The sequence below is a fragment of the Neofelis nebulosa genome, chromosome 9, assembly GCF_028018385.1.
Source record: "Neofelis nebulosa isolate mNeoNeb1 chromosome 9, mNeoNeb1.pri, whole genome shotgun sequence".
NCBI classification, from domain to species: domain Eukaryota; kingdom Metazoa; phylum Chordata; class Mammalia; order Carnivora; family Felidae; genus Neofelis; species Neofelis nebulosa.
Window position 1 is genome coordinate 85723402 of NC_080790.1, and position 17946 is coordinate 85741347.

Here is a 17946-nt window from a genome sequence, read left to right on the forward strand (position 1 = left end):
CCCCGCCCGTTACATCACTTCCGGGACGCTTCTTTCGCGGAGCCTTGTGGGTAGCCGGCCGGGGTCTCCTGGCGACGACGATGGCGGGGGATGTGGGCGGTCGCAGTTGCACTGATTCGGAGCTGCTGCTGCACCCGGAGCTGCTGTCCCAGGAGTTCCTTCTCCTCACCCTGGAGCAGGTCGGGCGCGCCGAGGCGGGTGGGCCTGTTTGGGAGAGAGGTTCGGACTTGAGCCGGCCCCAAGTAATCCTGAGTGGCAGCGGACACACCCGCCGCCGTCGCTTGTCCCGCCTGGTTTGTGTCAGCGTCCACTCCACACGGACCGACCAGGTCTCCCCACGCCCCTATCCGGGAAAGAGACGTCCTTAGACTATCAGGGATTCCTGGGAATTAGGACTTCTCTTTTTTGGGGTCTTTGATGGCTCCGACACAGAAGTCCTAGGCGACCCCCGCGGCCTGGATGTGAGCAAGGGCTTGGGGAAGAATCGTAGTAGCAATGAAGGGTAGTAATCAGAGACTGTCAGGGCTGGAAAGCATCGGAGAAATCGCCCTTTTTTCATAGTGTCACCTCGTTTAAAGATGAAACCGAGTCTCGGAGAGGTGAAGTGACATATTTGAGGTCGCACCACCGGTAAGTGGTGCAGCCAGGAGGAGAAACCAGGACTCCTGGCTCTCAATGTAGCATATCCTCTTTTCGAGCTAATGTGGCCTCTGATAGTCAACAAAAGATAAGACAAAAGAAGTGATGAGTTTGGTTTAAAGTGGTAGAGAATTACTGAAAGTTTCCTTGTGGTTTCAAGTAGCTTGTTTTGTAGTTTTCCTTGTGTTTTCTCCTCAGTACTCTTTCTCTAACTTCCTCAAGTGCCCTGCAGATGTATTGATATCAATTACCTTTCACCTGCAGTTCTCAAACTTTTTAGGTACATCAGAATCACTCTAGGGTTCATTAAAATACAGATTGGTGGGCTCCATCCCCAGGGTGTCTGATTGAGTAGGTCCGGGGTGTGGCCTGAATATTGGCATTTTTAACAAGTTCTTGCTGCTTGTCCAGGGACCACAGTTTGAGAACCACCACCCTGGAGCAGTGCGTCCCAAACTAATGTGCCTATGAATTCCCTAGGAATGTTATCCAAGAGACCCTCCAGGGTTTTTCCGTATCTCTAAGTGTATAGAGGGTGAAAATTGATAACAAAGGGTGGTCAAGTATAAGAGAGAAAAGTGCTACTTGTGCTTTTAAATTTGGAAGGAAACAGTAAGTGGGATAAGTTTATCAGAGCACAAAGATTGGGCTTGTTTTGCCAGTTAAGCTGAGCACATGTTTCCAAGCTTTTCTGAATTGCAGTTGAGGAGTCCATGATCTCATTACCATCTTCGTTTTCCTTCCTAAATCCAAACTCTATCCATAGCTACTCCTCTTTATGCTATATGTTTTCCGTGATGTTGAGAGCAAATTGGAAAATGAGGGAGAATGAGGTAATATTGACAAGGTTGATGGACAGTGACTGAAAGCTACTCGAAAGGACTGGTGATGGGCACCTGAGTGGCTCAGTAAGTAGGGCCCCTCTCTCTCCCTCTCTCTCTCTCTCTCTCTCTCTCTCTCTCTCTCTCTCAAATAAATAAACATGAAAAAAAATTTTAAGTAATAAAAATAAAGAAAGGACTGATGAAAACGTAAAAGGGAGGTTGTAATGATGCACTGTTATGATGGTCATCAGTAAGGGACTGCAGTTTCCATCTGTAGGGCCATCTGAAATCTTGGTGGTTAACTTCAACTTAAGCATTATTAGGGAGACATGGGAAACAATATACAGCCCACACTTTGATCGTGATGGTAACACTCTGGGTGACCTTTGACAGCAGGTAGTAAATTGTCATCACTGTTGGAATTCTTTTGTCTGGTTTCCCCAGGCAGTCTCCCATTTTCAGTTTACGTCCTAGATTAAGATGATGCTGCTGGGGGGCGCCTGGGTGGCTTGGTCAGTTGGGCGTCCAACTTCGGCTCAGGTCATGATCTCACGGCCCGTGAGTTCGAGCCCCGCGTCGGGCTCTGTGCTGACCGCTCAGAGCCTGCAGCCTGTTTCAGATTCTGTGTCTCCCTCTCTCTCTGCCCCTCCCCTGTTCATGCTCTGTCTCAAAAATAAATAAATGTTGAAGGAAAAAAAAAAAAAGATGATGCTGCTGGAAATGGTCTTCGTGCCTGGTATGCTGGCTGACTAGATGTGAGCTGCAGTCCTTGTCACACTGAACGTGTGGCCATTGTCTTTAAGATGCAGCTGAACCTGATGTTTGCAGAGCTGAATCTCTTAGTAATAGTACTTCTTAGAGAACTGTATAGGACTGCGGTGTACTTGAAGTACCTGTAAGTCCATGTAAGACTTAGATAACAATCTCTGACTTAAATAACAAATTTTGTAATTACATTAAATATATAATAATTGGAAATTTAAATTATGAGTATATTATATTGATCTTTATGGTTATAAATTATAAATAAGATTATTATACGATACATTTTATGATTATAAATAAACTATAAATTATATAATTGCTAAATTTTATTATTATAAAATTTGTTGTTTAAACAGAAACGTTCTACCGTGTTATGTAGGTAGTAATTAAAACAAAGGATGTTATTTTGAAATTACTTTTGTTTCCTTCTCCACAGAAGAACATAGCTGTTGAAAATGATGTAAGAATAAACAAAGACAATCTTACTGATCTTTATGTTCAGCATGCAATACCGTTGCCTCAGAGAGATTTGCCAAAGAATAGATGGGGGAAAATGATGGAAAAGAAAAGAGAGCAACATGAGACGAAAAATGAGACTAAAAGGTACTTTTCAGTGGTTCTGGTTTATATGACTTAACAGTGTTGTATTTCTTCTTTTTCTCCAGGTAAACTTATGTAAGAAAAATTCATTTGCTCAACAACTATTTATTGAGCACCAGGCACTGTGCTTATAGCACAAATAAAACTGGCAGAATTCCCTGCTCGTATTTTAATTGGGAGAAACAGAATTTAGAAAGTGAAATAAAATATACGGTATGTTACGTAGTGATAAATGCTAAGGAGAAAAGGACAACAGGGAGAGAGATTACCATTTTAGGTAAAGTGGCCAAGAACAACCTCACTGAGAAAAGACATTTCAGCAGAGAAACCTACAAGTTAGAGAGCAAGCTAGCATTCCAGACACAATACAAGAGTCAGGAGTGTGCCCATCATAGACCAAGAACAATAAAGAGGCTATCAAGGCTGGTGTGGAGAGAATCTGAGGGAGAGTAGAGAAAAGAGGTTTATTGGAGGGGAGTAGCAGAAATTGTTGGCTAGATCCCATAAAGGTGTGTAAGTCGTTGTAAGAACTTTGGCTTTGCTCTGAGATGAGGAGCCATTGGAAGATTCTGAGCAGAATGATGACACCATATGATGTACATTTCAACAGCATCACCCTGGCTGTAACTTAAGGTGGGGGGAGGGAGATAGGGAAGTCAAACAGGAGACTGTACTGTGATACAGGCAGTAGATGGTGGTGACTTTCAGTGAGTTAGTGAATTTGGTAAGACGTGGTCAGAGTCTGGATTTATTTTGGAGGTAGAGCCAACAAGATTTGCTGAAATGGGAGAAAAGGTAGAGTCAAGTTAAGACGTTAAGGTCTTTGAATGATGCAGGAATGAAGGAACTGTCATGTAGCTTCGGGGGCACTATTTACAGTTTTTAAATTTCAGAAAATACTTGATAAAACCACAGCAAATAAATTTCCTTTTTAAAATAAGGCTACCTTTCTTTAACAGTGATAGCTTAATGAGGACAAGGTGTCCTAACATCCCTGAGTGTATTTCTCTTCCTGTGTCTGTTGTATCCCACGTGGGTGCTATTGATTAACTACTGAACTTATTTTTGGAGGTTTCTGTTTGTAAGGTAGTGTGTATAGGCAGTACACCAGTGATTGTGGAAAAAGATGCAGTGAAGGGTGGGAGCGAGGGAAAATGCTAGTGGTGAGTTGAATAGAGGTTTTAATTTGTAGTTATGAAGAAAAACTCATGATTGACCAGGAGATTATTCCCCCAAGTGTGGAAACTGTTGAAGAATGTAACATGTATGCTCTTAGTCTTTTGGAAAATACAGTCACTTTTTGATCAGGAACACATTCAGTTCAGATCGAGGATCCTTTTAGCTTGATGGTTATATACTGGGATAGGCTACTTATTAGAGTTAGCTTTTGTAAATCTTTGGGTTAGGCCAAATATATTTTCAATTTACTTCTGTTGATTCTTAATAAGAAAGTATTTTCTTGCTCTGCACATTCAGGCACACTGTTCTAAGCAAAGCTTTCAATACTGTTATACTTCATATAAAAATCCCTTTAACCCCTCAGTATCCTTTTGGAAGACATCTTTGGCTCTTTAAAAAAAAAAAAACAAAAAAAAAAAACCACAATTTGACTTTAGAATCAAAACATTAAAGCTGGAAGCATCTAAGAGACAATCAGGTATTGTTGAATTGTTTATTAATTTTTTTGTGGACGGACTGAGCTCCTGTGACGTCCTCCGGACCACACAGAGCTGGGACCAGATCTACAGCACGGTGCCCAAGCTGGAGCGGGCCTCTGGGCTCTTAGGTTGAACTCTCACAAGCTGACACGCTGTTTCCCTTCTGTGGTGACAGTGGGTGTATAGTGAGCTTATTTTTTACCTTCTACCAAATAATGTTCAGTGGTGACCTGAGAATTGGTGAGTTTGGCGAATCACCTAGGATCTGGTTAAAACGCAGATTCTGAATCAGTACAGGTTGAAGCCTCAGATTCTGCATTTCTTGAGAGCTTGTTTGGAGGTTCTAGCAGGGGAGCGCAGCTACTCGTATACCCTTGACCGAAGAACGGTCCTCCTATCGGGGAAGGTCGTCCTCTTCGACCGAGTGCGCAGCTTCGGGAGGGACGTACATGGAGCGGTGAGGGAGGAAGGGGACACCCGCCTAGCCAGCCAGATCAGCTGAATCAACCCTGGCGATCAATGGGGTGACAGATGTCACGACCAGATCGCCCTCACATCCAGATTCTGCATTTCTTAACAGGCTCCCCAGAGGATGCTTAATGCCCCTGGTCCCTGCACCACACTTGGAGATGTAAGACTAAAGTGTTCTTCCTAATAAATGGCCACTCAAATTCTTACGTGTTTAATTAAAAGGTTTTGTTTTTCCCCCCCCCCCCAAGAACAAATGTGTTGTGTCCCGAGGTGTCATGAATAATGGACAAATGAACGCTCTTATCATTTGTCTTTGTGATTCAGAGTAGAAATTTGGTTTTCAGAAGCTAAATGTGAAGACTTGTTGAATTTTAACATTAAACTTTATAAATGTTATAGTTACAGTTTAGAAAATGCCTTGGCTTTAGAGATCTTTAATGAATAGAACAGAATGTTCTGTCTCGTTGTTTGTAGACTGCTACTGTAGTAGTCTTGCTATAGTTTTCTAGGTTATTATCCTTTTTAAAGTAATAATTGATACATAGTCAAGATAATTCTCTCAATTAGAGGGTGATTTTTAAAACTTAAAAAAATTTTTTTTAGTTACTTAGGAATCTTGTTTTTAAGTCCTAGGGTTAATTTGTCAGCTGATGTTTTCAAAATATTTGTATCTTGTGTGTACATTAAAGCTAACTTACGTTTCTTGTCAGTAAATACTTTAAACGTCAAAGCCCTAGAATATTACCATTTCATTTAGGGTGAACATAGAAAATTTGATTCCCAGTAGTCCTACTTAAAATAGATTAGTCTTAGCAATGTTTTTTTGGCCATTGTTTTAGCTTTGAGTTCCTGTGAACGAATGGGTTTGCTGTTCCAATTATGTTTTCCGTGAATACATCTCTGTGATTGCAGGAGTGGCACTGTGGATGGGTTAAGGAAAAGGCCCCTCATTGTGTTTGATGGAAGTTCAACCAGAACAAGCATCAAAGTGAAAAAGACAGAGAATGGAGATAATGATCGACTCAAGCCTCCCCCTCAGGCAAGCTTTACCAGTAATGCCTTTCGAAAATTACCAAATTCGTCTTCCAGTGTTTCACCCCTAATTTTGTCTTCCAATTTGCCTGTGAACAATAAAACGGAACACAATAATAATGACACTAAACAGAACCATGACTTAACGCATAGGAAAAGTCCTTTGGGTCCTGCAAAGTCCCCACCTTTGTCCCCTGTTGGAACTACTCCAGTGAAGTTAAAGCGAGCTGCTCCTAAGGAAGAAGCGGAGGCCGTGGTAAGTGTGCAGAAGTTTCTGGGCTCATGGGAGATGTGAATGAAATCTTCGAGCAGTCTGCCTCATAGCTGAGGTGGGAGAGCAGTGCCACAAGCAGATCTTGAACTCTTAAATGATCTTACTTTTTACATGTCCTTTCTCGTGTTTGAATCCTGGAAGTATAAAATCCATGATGATAAGTTAACGTTTTTTAAAGTCTACTCGATTTCTTTCTTTTTTTTTTCTATATTTATTTAATTTATTTTTTAATCTACATCTGAGTTAGTTAGCATATAGTGCAACAATGATTTCAGGAGTAGATTCCTTAGTGCCCCTTACCCATTTAGCCCATCCCCCCTCCCACAACCCCTCCAGTAACCCTATGTTTGTTCTGCATATTTAAGAGTCTTATGTTTTGTCCCCCTCTCTGTTTTTATATTATTTTTGCTTCCCTTCCCTTATGTTCATCTGTTTTGTATGTAAAAGTCCTCATGTAAGTGAAGTCATACTGTCTTTCTCTAATTTTGCTTAGCATAATACCCTCTAGTTCCATCCTCATCATTGCAAATGGCAAGGTTTCAATCTTTTTGATTGCTGAGTAATATTCCATTGTGTGTGTATATACACACATGTGTCTATATATATATGTATATGTATCTATATACATGTATATATATATATACATACATATATATATACATGTATATAGATACATACATATATATATACATACATATATATATAGATATATAGATACATATACATACATATATATATATATATACACACACACACATACATACATACATATACACACCACATCTTCTTTATCCACTCATCCGTTGATGGACATTTGGACTCTTTCCATAATTTGGCTTTTGTTGATAATGCTGCTATAAACATTGGGGTGCATGTGCCCCTTCAAATCAGCATTTTTATATCCCATGGATCAATTCCTTCTAGTACAATTACTGACCCTTAGGGTAGTTCTATTTTTAATATTTTGAGGAACCTCCATACTATTTTCCAGACTGTCTGCACCGGTTCACATTCCCACCAACGGCACAAAAGAGATCCTCTTTCTCTGCATCCTCACCAACATCTGTTGTTGCCTGAGTTGTTAATGTAAGCCATTCTGACAGGTGTGAGGTGGTTATTTCATTGTGGTTTTGATATATATTTCCCTGATGATGAGTGATGTTGAGCGTTTTTTCATGTGTCAGCCATCTGGATGTCTTCTTTGGAGAAGTATCTATTCATGTCTTTTGCCCATTTCTTCACTGGATTATTTGTTTTTTGGGTGTTGAGTTTGATAAGTTCTTTATAGATTTTGGATACTAGCCCTTTGTTTGATATGTCGTTTGCAAATGTCTTCTCCCATCCTGTCGGTTGCCTTTTAGTTTTGCTGATTGTTTCCTTCACTGTGCAGAAGCTTTTTATTTTGATGAGGTCCCAATAGTTCCTTTTTGTTTTTGTTTCCCTTGCCTCTGGGGACAAGTTGAGTAAGAAGTTGCTGCAGCCGAGGTCAAAGAGGTTTTTGCCTGCTTTCTCCTCAAGGATTTTGATGGCTTCCTCTCTTGCATAGGCCTTTCATCCATTTTGAGTTTATTTTTGTGTATGGTGTAAGAAAGTGGTCCAGGTTGATTTTTCTGCATGTCGCTGTCCAGTTCTCCCAGCACCACTTGCTGAAGAGACTGTCTTTTTTCCATTGGATACTCTTTCCTGCTTTGTCAAAGATTAGTTGGCCATACGTTTGTGGGTCCATTTCTGGGTTCTCTATTCTGTTCCATTGATCTGAGTGTGTTCTTATGCCAGTACCATACTGTCTTGATTACAGCTTTGTAATACAGCTTGAAGTCTGTGTACACTCGATTTCTTTCTGCTTAAAATGTGTAAAGAGAGTGTCTTAGGCACTTTTCCTAGCGTTTTCTCATTTAGATCCTTTATCTTGGAACTAAAAGAGGAAAATATTCCTTTGTTAGCAAAGCTCAGAATGTTAAGCAATTTGCCCAGGGTCACATATTTATTAAGTAGCGTTTTAGAGCTTGACCTTTAGTCTGTCTGTTTTGCACTTATCTTAAACCACACTAGAGTGTTTAGGATTTATCACCTACCTCCCCTTCTCAAATTTACCTATCCTTGGAGGGTAGAGGAAGTTTAGGGGAATCTGCTGTGTTGGACTGTGTTACAGTTAACCATTTAGATGCTAGGATTTCATATACTGGCAAATTTCGTAGAGATAGGCAATATATTTAGAGTTTACTTAGGGTTTAATTGTTGAGATTGTGTGTGTGTGTGTGTGTGTGTGTGTGTGTGTATTTGATCCTTCCCTAGACTTGTCAGAAAATTATTTTACTTTTAAATATCCAGTTTTGTAGCTTTTATTTCTTGTCTTAGTCTATTTAGGCTGGTGTGACAAAAAAACAACTTTGATTGGGTGGCTTACACAGCAAACATTTATTTTTTATAGTTCTAGAGGCTGGGAAGTCCAGAATCAAGGTGCTGACAGGTTCAGTGTCTGGTGAGGGCCCACTTCCTGGTTCATAGCTGGCTGCTTTTCGCTGTGTTCTCACCTGGTGGAAGGGGCTAGTAAGCTCTCTGAGGTCTCTTTTATGAGGGCCCATTCATCAGAGCTCCTCCTTGTTATTTAAGCACCTCCTAAAGGCCGTGCCTCCTCACACCATCACCTTGGGGGTTAGGTTTCAAAATGGGACTTCCGAGGGGACACAGGCATTCAGTCTCTGTAGTATTCCTGTAGTATACGGTGACTTTATTATCCTCTTGGAATTGTGTGTCCAAAGGATCAAGACTCAGACTAGTTCCAACATTCTAAAATAGTAGACCCTGAAAAAAGAAAACTATTGTGAGTGTGACCAGCTCATGCTTCTTAACATTAGTTCATCCTTTCAGTGACCCTGTGACATAGCACAGGTCTTTTTCTCATCTCGCAGATGAGGAAATAGAAGCTCAGATAATTTAAATAAAGTTGTCCAGGGTGTCAGAGTTACTAAGTGGCCAGGCTGCAGTTGGAATTCAGGTCTGTCTCACCTCAGTGCATGCACCTTTGACACCGGGCTGCCTCTAGACTGACAGACTTCAGTCACTTCTGTGGGAAGTGGGAGGAGGGTGTCAGATAAGAGAGGGAAGAATAAGAGAAAAGGTAGGAGGAAGAATCCAGACCTCAAATATTACAATAAAGACTTAGCCTCGAGGATCTTTTCTTTCGGTCTGTTAGAAAGCATTTTTCTACTCAAAAATTTTACTCCTTCAGAGGTTTGTTTTATTTATTTTTTAAATTTATGAGTGTTAAGATCTTGGATTGTGAATTTGAGGAAGGCGATGGGGCAGGCAGGAAGGAAGCAGGTCTGGAGCCTTCAGTGTTTTTCAGTTCTGAATGCACCTTAGAATTACCTGGAGGAGCTTCCTGAAAACCCAGACAGACGTCAGAGCTTCATTCCTGCCACCTCCTGTGGATTCTGACTTAATTGGTTGTGGGATAAGGCCCCGGTCTGGGCATGTTTGTAAGTGCCGTGGGCGATTCTAATTTGCAGACGTTAGAACCACAGCTAGAAAAAAGGGTGGCCGGGGGCTTGCTTTTTTTCCCCAAGCTCCTAAAGTCTTTTCCCACCAGATGGCAGCAGTGATCTACTGTGCATAGATTAGTAGTACACTTTGGTGGTTTAGAGTGCTCATTTGAAGTTATTCTCTGACATTTCTGCAAGTATATACTGATTTCTGTTCATGTCTTTTCAGAATAACCTGAAGCCCCCAGAAGCAAAGAGGAAGATACAGCATGTTACATGGCCATGAAGGAAAGTTTCCAAAAATGTAAATATAACTGTAACTGTAGTTTTTCAAGCAAGTTCACATATATTGACAGTATTTACAGAGATCCTGATTATTGTGGAATTTTCCAAAGAGGTTTCAAATTAGGTTTGAAAAAAGTCTTTCCTTTTCCCTCCCTCCTTTTTTGTTTTTTTTAATTTTTGCATTCTGTTCCCTGATTTAGAAGGAATTTCTTTTTCAACAAGTGGCTTAGCGTTTGTCATTTATAGCGATCCTAGTCAATTATTAGCTGCAAGTCTGGTATAAAGCATCTGATGACTTTTAAGAATTATTCTCATTAGCCTGTTTTAGTCTTTGGGGAAATTTGAGGTTTTGTTTAAGCTCAAATCTTCTGGAAGTTCACCATTTTTATTTCTTTTCCCTAGCAAAAGAATTTGACAGTTTATCCCAACATTTTAGTAAATACTGCCACACTCCTCAAGGTTCACCAATAAAGCATATTTGTAGTGCTGCCGATAAACTATTCAGAATATACAGATGAAACTGCTGTTCTCCACGTGCTTACATTGCCTTTCCCCATAAAAATCAAAAGGTAAATCAGTGCTTGCTGTTGCTCCTTCCCTTGAAGTCCCGACAGGATTGGTCTGTTAGGAGCCGACTGGTCGTTCTCACAGCTGGTCTGCCCTTTAAGACGTCCTGGCCGTGTAGTAGCCCTACCTGTTGTTTTCGTGAGCAGTCTGTGATCTCGCTCTGAGCGCAGGGATCGCTCCTTCCCAGGTGCTGCAGCTTTTCAAAAAGAAGCCAACTGTAAAACCTTCAGGTGTGGTCATGTTCAAGATGGCACCCGATGGCAGAAGGTTTAGAGAGTAGGAAGAGGGGGATGGAATTCTAGAACTTCAGAGAGTCCGGGAAGGATAGCGGTGAGAGGGAAGCTTAGCGTCATCTGGAGTAGGCAGAAGACGAGCAGATACTGAAGCCAGAAGTCACCCCAGAGTGGCAGCATGGGAGACGAGTACCAGCTGGACGGGGCTCCCTGCTGGGGTGACGGGGACAGCTCCCCGCACGACTGTCTGTCACACGCACAAGTTATCCACTGAAGTTGTGTGTTCCTGTTGGAATGGTGTCACCATCCCATTTGTACGGTGGGAATCAGTGGGAAAGTAGGGTATACCTTAGAGCCGTGAGTTCTCATGTCCACGTTTTGCCTTGTATTTCTAACCAAGTGCAGAGGATACTTTATACTTTTTTCCTTATGTGATCAATCTTCAAATTGGGGTTTGCCTTTTCTTTACTTTTGACAGCAGTCTCGTTCCTCTTTTGATTTGTTAACGCAAGTATTTTAGTTCAGCTCTCAAATAGCCTTACAAAAAATTCATTCAGCCTTGCAGGTACATATGGTACTAAAACTTTAACCCTACGGTTTTTAGCCGTTCTGCCTTTATCCAGTCGGTAAATCTATACATACGAGACAAAATTGGTACATACGATGTGTTGCGTGTTGTGCTAAATCAGTAACTACATAGTTACCTGCGGGGCTGATGCGTGTAATACTGTTGAAGGACAACTGTAACCCTCTACATAACTGTAAAGGGAGATTTTAAAAGTGCAGATTTTAGAGTAGAATGACAGATTTTTGTATTCAGTTGTCCCTGCTGCTCCCATCTGCATTCTCTCTTAGTTAAGAGAGAGTTAGCCATTTGACAGTTTTAAGTCAGTGGAAACTTATTTTTAGTTACTCAAGAAAATTAATTTTTAATTTGTATATTTAACTTACAGAGTAGGTTGGTAATAACAGCTGAACTGTGTAACATTGTTGCTTCAAATTGAAGTTTATATTATGAACATTCAGAATCAATGCTCATATAGCAGCATATTATTGGGCTATTTTGAGTTTGAAATGTGGAGAAGTGGGAAACCTTGGACTGTGTATTACCTAATGCTGACATCTCAGAGCGCTGTGCCTTCTCAAGGTGTTTACATACAGTCTTGAGATGTCTTCCTCCACATGACGAAGCCTACTGAATGATGGGACTTTGAGGCAGAAGTGTCGGGAATCTTAGGTTTTGAAGGGTTGCTTTGGTGTGCTTTAAAGCTTACAAGGAATTGAGTTGAATGGCAAACGACTTTGGAATACTCTTGACTCACGATCATTGTAATATTGTTACTATCGATTTCCTGTTTCAACAGAGCCAGCTTTTTTGGGGGGGGGGTGGTGGTAGGCAGACGAATGGCATTCAAGTCAGTGAGTGGCTTCTGAGGTGTAGTTATGAGCACTTGACCACTTCTGCCACTGGCAGGTGGTCTTGCTCTTTTCTTCCCCTACTTCTTTGTTCTCGGTTTCTTTTTTCTTATTCTCCTTTCCCATATTTTAACTTTCTTTGCTTCTGTTCTCCATCCTCCTTTCTGCAGACCCTAAGCATCAGGCTTAGGTTTGCGGGTCATAATGCCTGGCCCTACGCATTCATTGAGGAGTGAAGATAGGATAACCCCCGTTCCTCTTACGTTTGAGGGATCATAGACTGCCGCGTGAATTCTGGAAGTCTCCAGCCCCTGCAGCACCAAAGGCCCTAAATTGCTTCCCAGTGGCCGTAAAGGCAGTACGGTTTACCAAAATAGCTTTATTAATCTAGACAGCTACCAGACACTTTGGAAAGTTGGTTCAACTACCACTATGAGGCCATAATATTTTTGCTAGTATTAAAATTCCTCAGAATTGTAATTATTATTTGAAATAATATTTTGGTTGACTTAGTTTTCTGAGAGATGATTCTAAAACTGGTCTAGAGACTCATTCAATAGCAATGACCTTTTAAAAACTTACATTAAGTAAAACTGCCAGTAGCTTAAATCATACATGTGTAAGAGCTTCCTCTATTTACTACTGTGGAACTTCAGTAATTTTAAGAGGTTACAAAACGGTCAAAATGTTTTTAAGCGTGCTCTTTTATTAAATGCTTGTGCAGGTTTTGTAATTCAGTACAGAGAGTTTAACCTTGTAATGTACATTTTTGTATGTAAAGGTCTTTTAAGTAGCCTTATCCTTATTTAAATAAACTGAATAAAATTATTGAGTAGGTCTGTCATTCATAAAAAAATAAAGTGGAAAAACATTCTGTAATGACTTGGTCTCCTTTTATTTGAGCAGACTATCCAGTGGAAAAGTGTCATTCTTTATAGTACGACCTTCTGTACCAGAATTGACTGGGATCAGGCATGATCCCCATAGTCCAGCCACGTCATGGGGACCCTACCGTGAAGTGCTGGGGGCTACAGTGGCCTGGCGTTCAGGAGAGCCTGATGCCACAGGGGCTGACACACCGACTGCCACTATTCTTTGGTAGATGGAAACAAGTCCCTCAGACCTTATCCTGTGTAAGCTTTCTTAACAAACTGGAACAAACCAGAGGTTCAGGCGAAAGGATTATTTGCATGTGGGGTGGTCTTTAAAGAGTAAATCTCTAAAATGGTCATCTTAATGTTGGAAACCGAAGCTCTAAATTAACTGACTTGTAAAAACACCTCAGGTTACTTTATCTACCTTGAATTTTAAAAAATAGGTCATTTTTGGGGAGGGGACAGAAGAGACAAATTTATGTTCATTTACCTTGTTTTTACTAAAGTGCTATTTACTGAAGTGCTCTGCTTTTCCAGCTGTTAAACCTGGTTGTCTATAGTGTTGTGGCAGAAAGGACAAAGGTGTGAGTTAATTATGTTCCTGCTCAATGAAATAATGGATGATCGTAATGACAGAAAGAAAATCAAACCGAGAAATGAAATCGTGAGAGATGGGGAATGTAGGGTGAAGAGCTGCTTTAAATATAGTGGTTGCGGGGTGCCTGGGTGGCTCAGACACTTGAGCATCTGACTCTTGATTTCAATTCCGGTCATGATCACAGGGTTGTGGGATCGAGCCGTGTGTGGAGCCCGCTTAAGATTCTCTGTCTCCCTCTGCCACCTCCCCGGCTTGTGCTCTAGCTCTCTCAAAAGGAAAAAAAGACAGAGAGAGAAAGAAAGAAAAAAGAAGAAAGAAATGTATGTTAGGAAAGACCTCTTTGAAGAAATTTAAAAACATTTTTTAAATTCTCTTTTAATTTTAAGTAAACTCCACCCAACTTGGGGCTCCGACTCACGACTCCAAGATTGAGAGTTGCATGCTCTACGGGCAGCCAGCCAGGTGCCCGCCAAAGAGATTATTTTTAAGGGGACAGTTAAGGAAAGCTTTCAGGAAAAGCATTGTACACGTGATAGATTTTAAATGTCTACATATTCTTTGTTGCTCCTTCTGTCAGACATGGAGTCTGTTCCCTGCTGCTCGAATATAGATTGGTCTTGTGATTTGCTTTCATCAGATGAATGCTCCTCTCACTCTGGGACCCGTACTGCAGCCCCCTGAGAGAGCCACTTTTCTAGTATGCTAGAAAAACATACTAGCCAACAGCACTGACCACCAGGTGTGACTTAATCCCCCGTCCCCGCTCCAGCTGCCCCATGAGTGTCCAAGGTGAGACCAGCCCAGATAGACTCTGAACATCCTGAGTGAACAGAATAGGGGCTGCGTTAAAGCCACACCAAGTGTCGCGGATGGTTTGCTGCCCGGCATTAGATAACAGATACCGGACAAGAAGAGTGAAAGCAGAGAGACTTAATAGGATTTTAGAACGAAAAAGAAAAGGATTTCAGAATAGAAAGACTGTGCAGCTCCAATCAGTGAAAATAGCAGGAAGCATAGTTTAAAATGCAGCCAAAGGGGCGCCTGGGTGGCTCAGTCAGTAAAGCGGCCGACTTCGGCTCAGGTCATGATCTCGCGGTCCGTGAGTTCGAGCCCCGCGTCGGGCTCTGTGCTGACAGCTCAGAGCCTGGAGCCTGTTTCAGATGCTGTGTCTCCCTCTCTCTGACCCTCCCCCGTTCATGCTCTGTCTCTCTCTGTCTCAAAAATAAATAAACGTTAAAAAAAGAAATTTAAAATGCAGCCAAAGCAGGTAGGCAGGAGCCGGATTCTGTGGGCCACGCTAAGGACTTTGGATTCGATTCTAAGAGCAACTGGAAGCCGTCAACTGTTCAGACTTGACCAAGCATTTAGCCAAAAGACAGAAATAAGACTGGCTCAATAAAGTATGTAATAGCTCTAAGCATCTTTTTCTCTAGTAAAATTATCCAAGTTTTTTCATTTTGTTTTTCAGTCCATTTGAACTAAAATATTTCTGTTTCTTTGGCTAATGATTAAACCTTAAGAGACTAAAACACCACTTGTGGCAAAAGAGATTTTTTGTAAATGTAGAAACACCGTATCTAGCCAAGCTTTCTGTTAACGTCCGTCCTGCCCTGCTATAGGATTTTTTTTTTTTTAATAAACTTTTAAAAAATCAACCTTTTATTTTAGGAACGTTCGAGATTTGTAGAAAAATCGCCAGGAAAGGATAGAGACTTCCCGTATACTGCACACCCAGTTTTCCCTATTACTGATCGACATCAGTCTGGTACATCTGTGGGCTTCCCGTCAATACCGGTCCGTTACTGTTAGCTGAAGTCCATAAGTTTATTCATATTTGCTTAATTTTTTACCTAATGTTATTTTTCTGTCCCAGAATCCCATCCAGGACCCCACCTTATCTGTAGTATCTGATACCCTGCATACATTAGGAGTATGTATAGACTCCTCCGTAGGGTCTCCTTAGACTCCTCTTGGCTGTGACAGTTGCTCAGATTCTCCTTAGATTTTGGGTGACCTTGACTGTTTTGAGTCATGCTGGTTAGATAGGTGTGGAAGGTCCCTCCGTTCAAATTTGTCTCGTGTTCTTCTCATGACTAGACTGGGGTTATGGAGTTGGGAGGCAACATCACCGAGGTAAAGCTCCACTGTCATCCCACGTTAAGGGTACGTGCTGTCAACGTGACGTAACTGCTTTTGCGGTGTTAGTCTTGGTCACCTGGCTGAGGTACTCTGTGTCGGGTTAATGCAGAGCTACTCTTTTTCCTCCTCTTCCTACTGGACTCTTTGGAAGGAAGACCTGAGGAGAGCATTATTCTCCACCTTATGGGCCAAGTGTTCCACATAAATGACGTGTGATTACTCTGTGCAGATTGATCTACTCGCCCTTATTTATTTACTTAATAACTTATGTCCGTGTCGACTTGGACTCTTACACTTTGGGTTATTATCTAATGCCTTCTTATTTTTTTTCTCCAGTTGTTCCAGATTTGGCCATGGGAAACTTCCAGCTGTCTCCTGTGTCCCTTTCTTGGCTCATCCTTGTGGTTTCTTTTGAGCCCTTCCTTCCTTTCTAGCGCGTCCAGCGGCTGTAGGTTCATCTTGTGAGGTTCCTGCCCCCGTCCTAAACTCAGCCATTCCTCCACGGAGTCTTGGTTCCTTTTACTGACGAATGGTGTTAGCAAGATCTGGACACTGAGAGTGGGGCGTCGTTGCTTCTAGATCTCAACTGACAGAGCAAGGAAATAGATGTGTGTGTATACTAACCATGTAGATACATGTATCTTAAACATCTCTCTATAAAGTAAGTTTGACATAAGTTCATGCTGATATCTCCAACTTGAATCCATTACCTATGGATCATTCTAGGCTTCCCTTGCTTGGTGGGAGGTCTGTAACCTCCCACCCCAACAGTGAGAAACTTGGCTCCCACCGTCCACCATCCATTTACTTCATCGTTCAGTTCCAGCACTCCAGCAGCTGCAGAATTGTTAGCCTGAATCCGTGTGCAAAACGTTACCGATTAGAGTATGGCGCTTATGCCTAGTTCCGTTTGCTTTTATTTTGACAGATTCCTCTCATTTCCTCTCATTTAAGTCATTATCACTTGATGGGTTTGCAGTTTTACCATTGTAATGAAAAAGAGTTAACTTTTCAAGTTAACTTTTCTCTATTTTCTCTATTTTCTTTTCACAAACAAAGTGAACTCCCTGGAAAAACGTATCATTCATTCAACAGGTGTTTGCTGTGTTTTCATGCTCTTACAAGGCATCGTTATAAGACACACGGCCCCTGCCCTCAAAGGGTTTTATCCTTTGGTTAATCCCAATTGTTTCAGTCTAAGTATTCAAATAATTTGAGAAGGAATCTGAAGAACATTTAATAGTTCAAGTCACGGTATTCTGCATTCTAGATAGTTTACTAGTTACGTTTTTAATTCTTTGAAACCCGAGGAAGCCAACCCAAAACAGAATGGATTTTTCTTTTAAAAGATCCGCCGGGGGAAAATAATTAATGAGTTAAAAATTAATTTACATGCCTTGTGTTTGAGACAAATCAAAACATAGGTTAGTGTTGGATTGAGTAGTTGAAGGCCCCACATGTGCAGGTATGGCGTCGCATGAGCAGGGGGGCCCTGAGGAGGGGCCTGTCCTGTTCCCTGGCCTCTCCACCACCTCTCCGGTGGGGAGCAGAAAGTGTAGGGGGGCAGAAGGAAGAGAGGCTCGGGTTTTTTGTTTTTTTTGTGGTTTTTTTTTTGATAGTTGACCTATATTAGTTTCAGATGTACAGCCTAGTGATTAGACAATAATGTATATTATAAGACGCTCACGGTAAGTATAGTCACCATACAGCGTTATGCTATTGGCGACCATGTTCCCTGTGCTGTACTTTTCATCCCCATGACTTCTTTATTTTACAACTTGTTTATTTATTTTATACCTCTTAATCCCCTTTACCTATTTCCTCCCATCTCCCCACGCCCACCCCCTCTGGCAGCCACCCATTTGTTCTCTGTATCTAGGAGTCTGTCGCTGTTTTTTTTTGTTGTTGCTGTGTGTTTGTTTGTCTTGTTCCTGGATTTTTTTTTATTCATAAGCTTTTTTTTTTTTTTTAAAGAAGTGTGTTCTTTTTTTTTTTTAAGTTTATTTATTTTGAGAGAGAGAGAGAGAAACAGAGAGAGTGGGGGAGGGACAGAGAGAAGGAGAGAGAGAGAATCCCTGGCAGGCT

The 17946-nt window shown here is 41.4% G+C and overlaps 1 protein-coding gene across 2 annotated transcripts; it reads left to right on the forward strand.

Annotated features, from left to right (window-relative positions):
• Nucleotides 1–10: 10 nt before the first annotated feature.
• C9H2orf49 (chromosome 9 C2orf49 homolog) lies at nucleotides 11–13128 on the forward strand. Of its 2 annotated transcripts, XM_058684584.1 has the most exons (5): nucleotides 11–179; nucleotides 2665–2831; nucleotides 5870–5996; nucleotides 6123–6245; nucleotides 9978–13128. In XM_058684584.1, exons 1-5 carry the CDS (start codon nucleotides 81–83, stop codon nucleotides 10032–10034), a joined length of 573 nt encoding a protein of 190 aa, XP_058540567.1. In that variant the 5' UTR covers nucleotides 11–80; the 3' UTR covers nucleotides 10035–13128. The 2 variants fall into 2 exon arrangements, with proteins under 2 accessions (XP_058540567.1, XP_058540566.1); XM_058684583.1 differs by having other exon boundaries at nucleotides 18–179; nucleotides 5870–6245.
• The last annotated feature ends 4818 nt before the right edge of the window (nucleotides 13129–17946 follow it).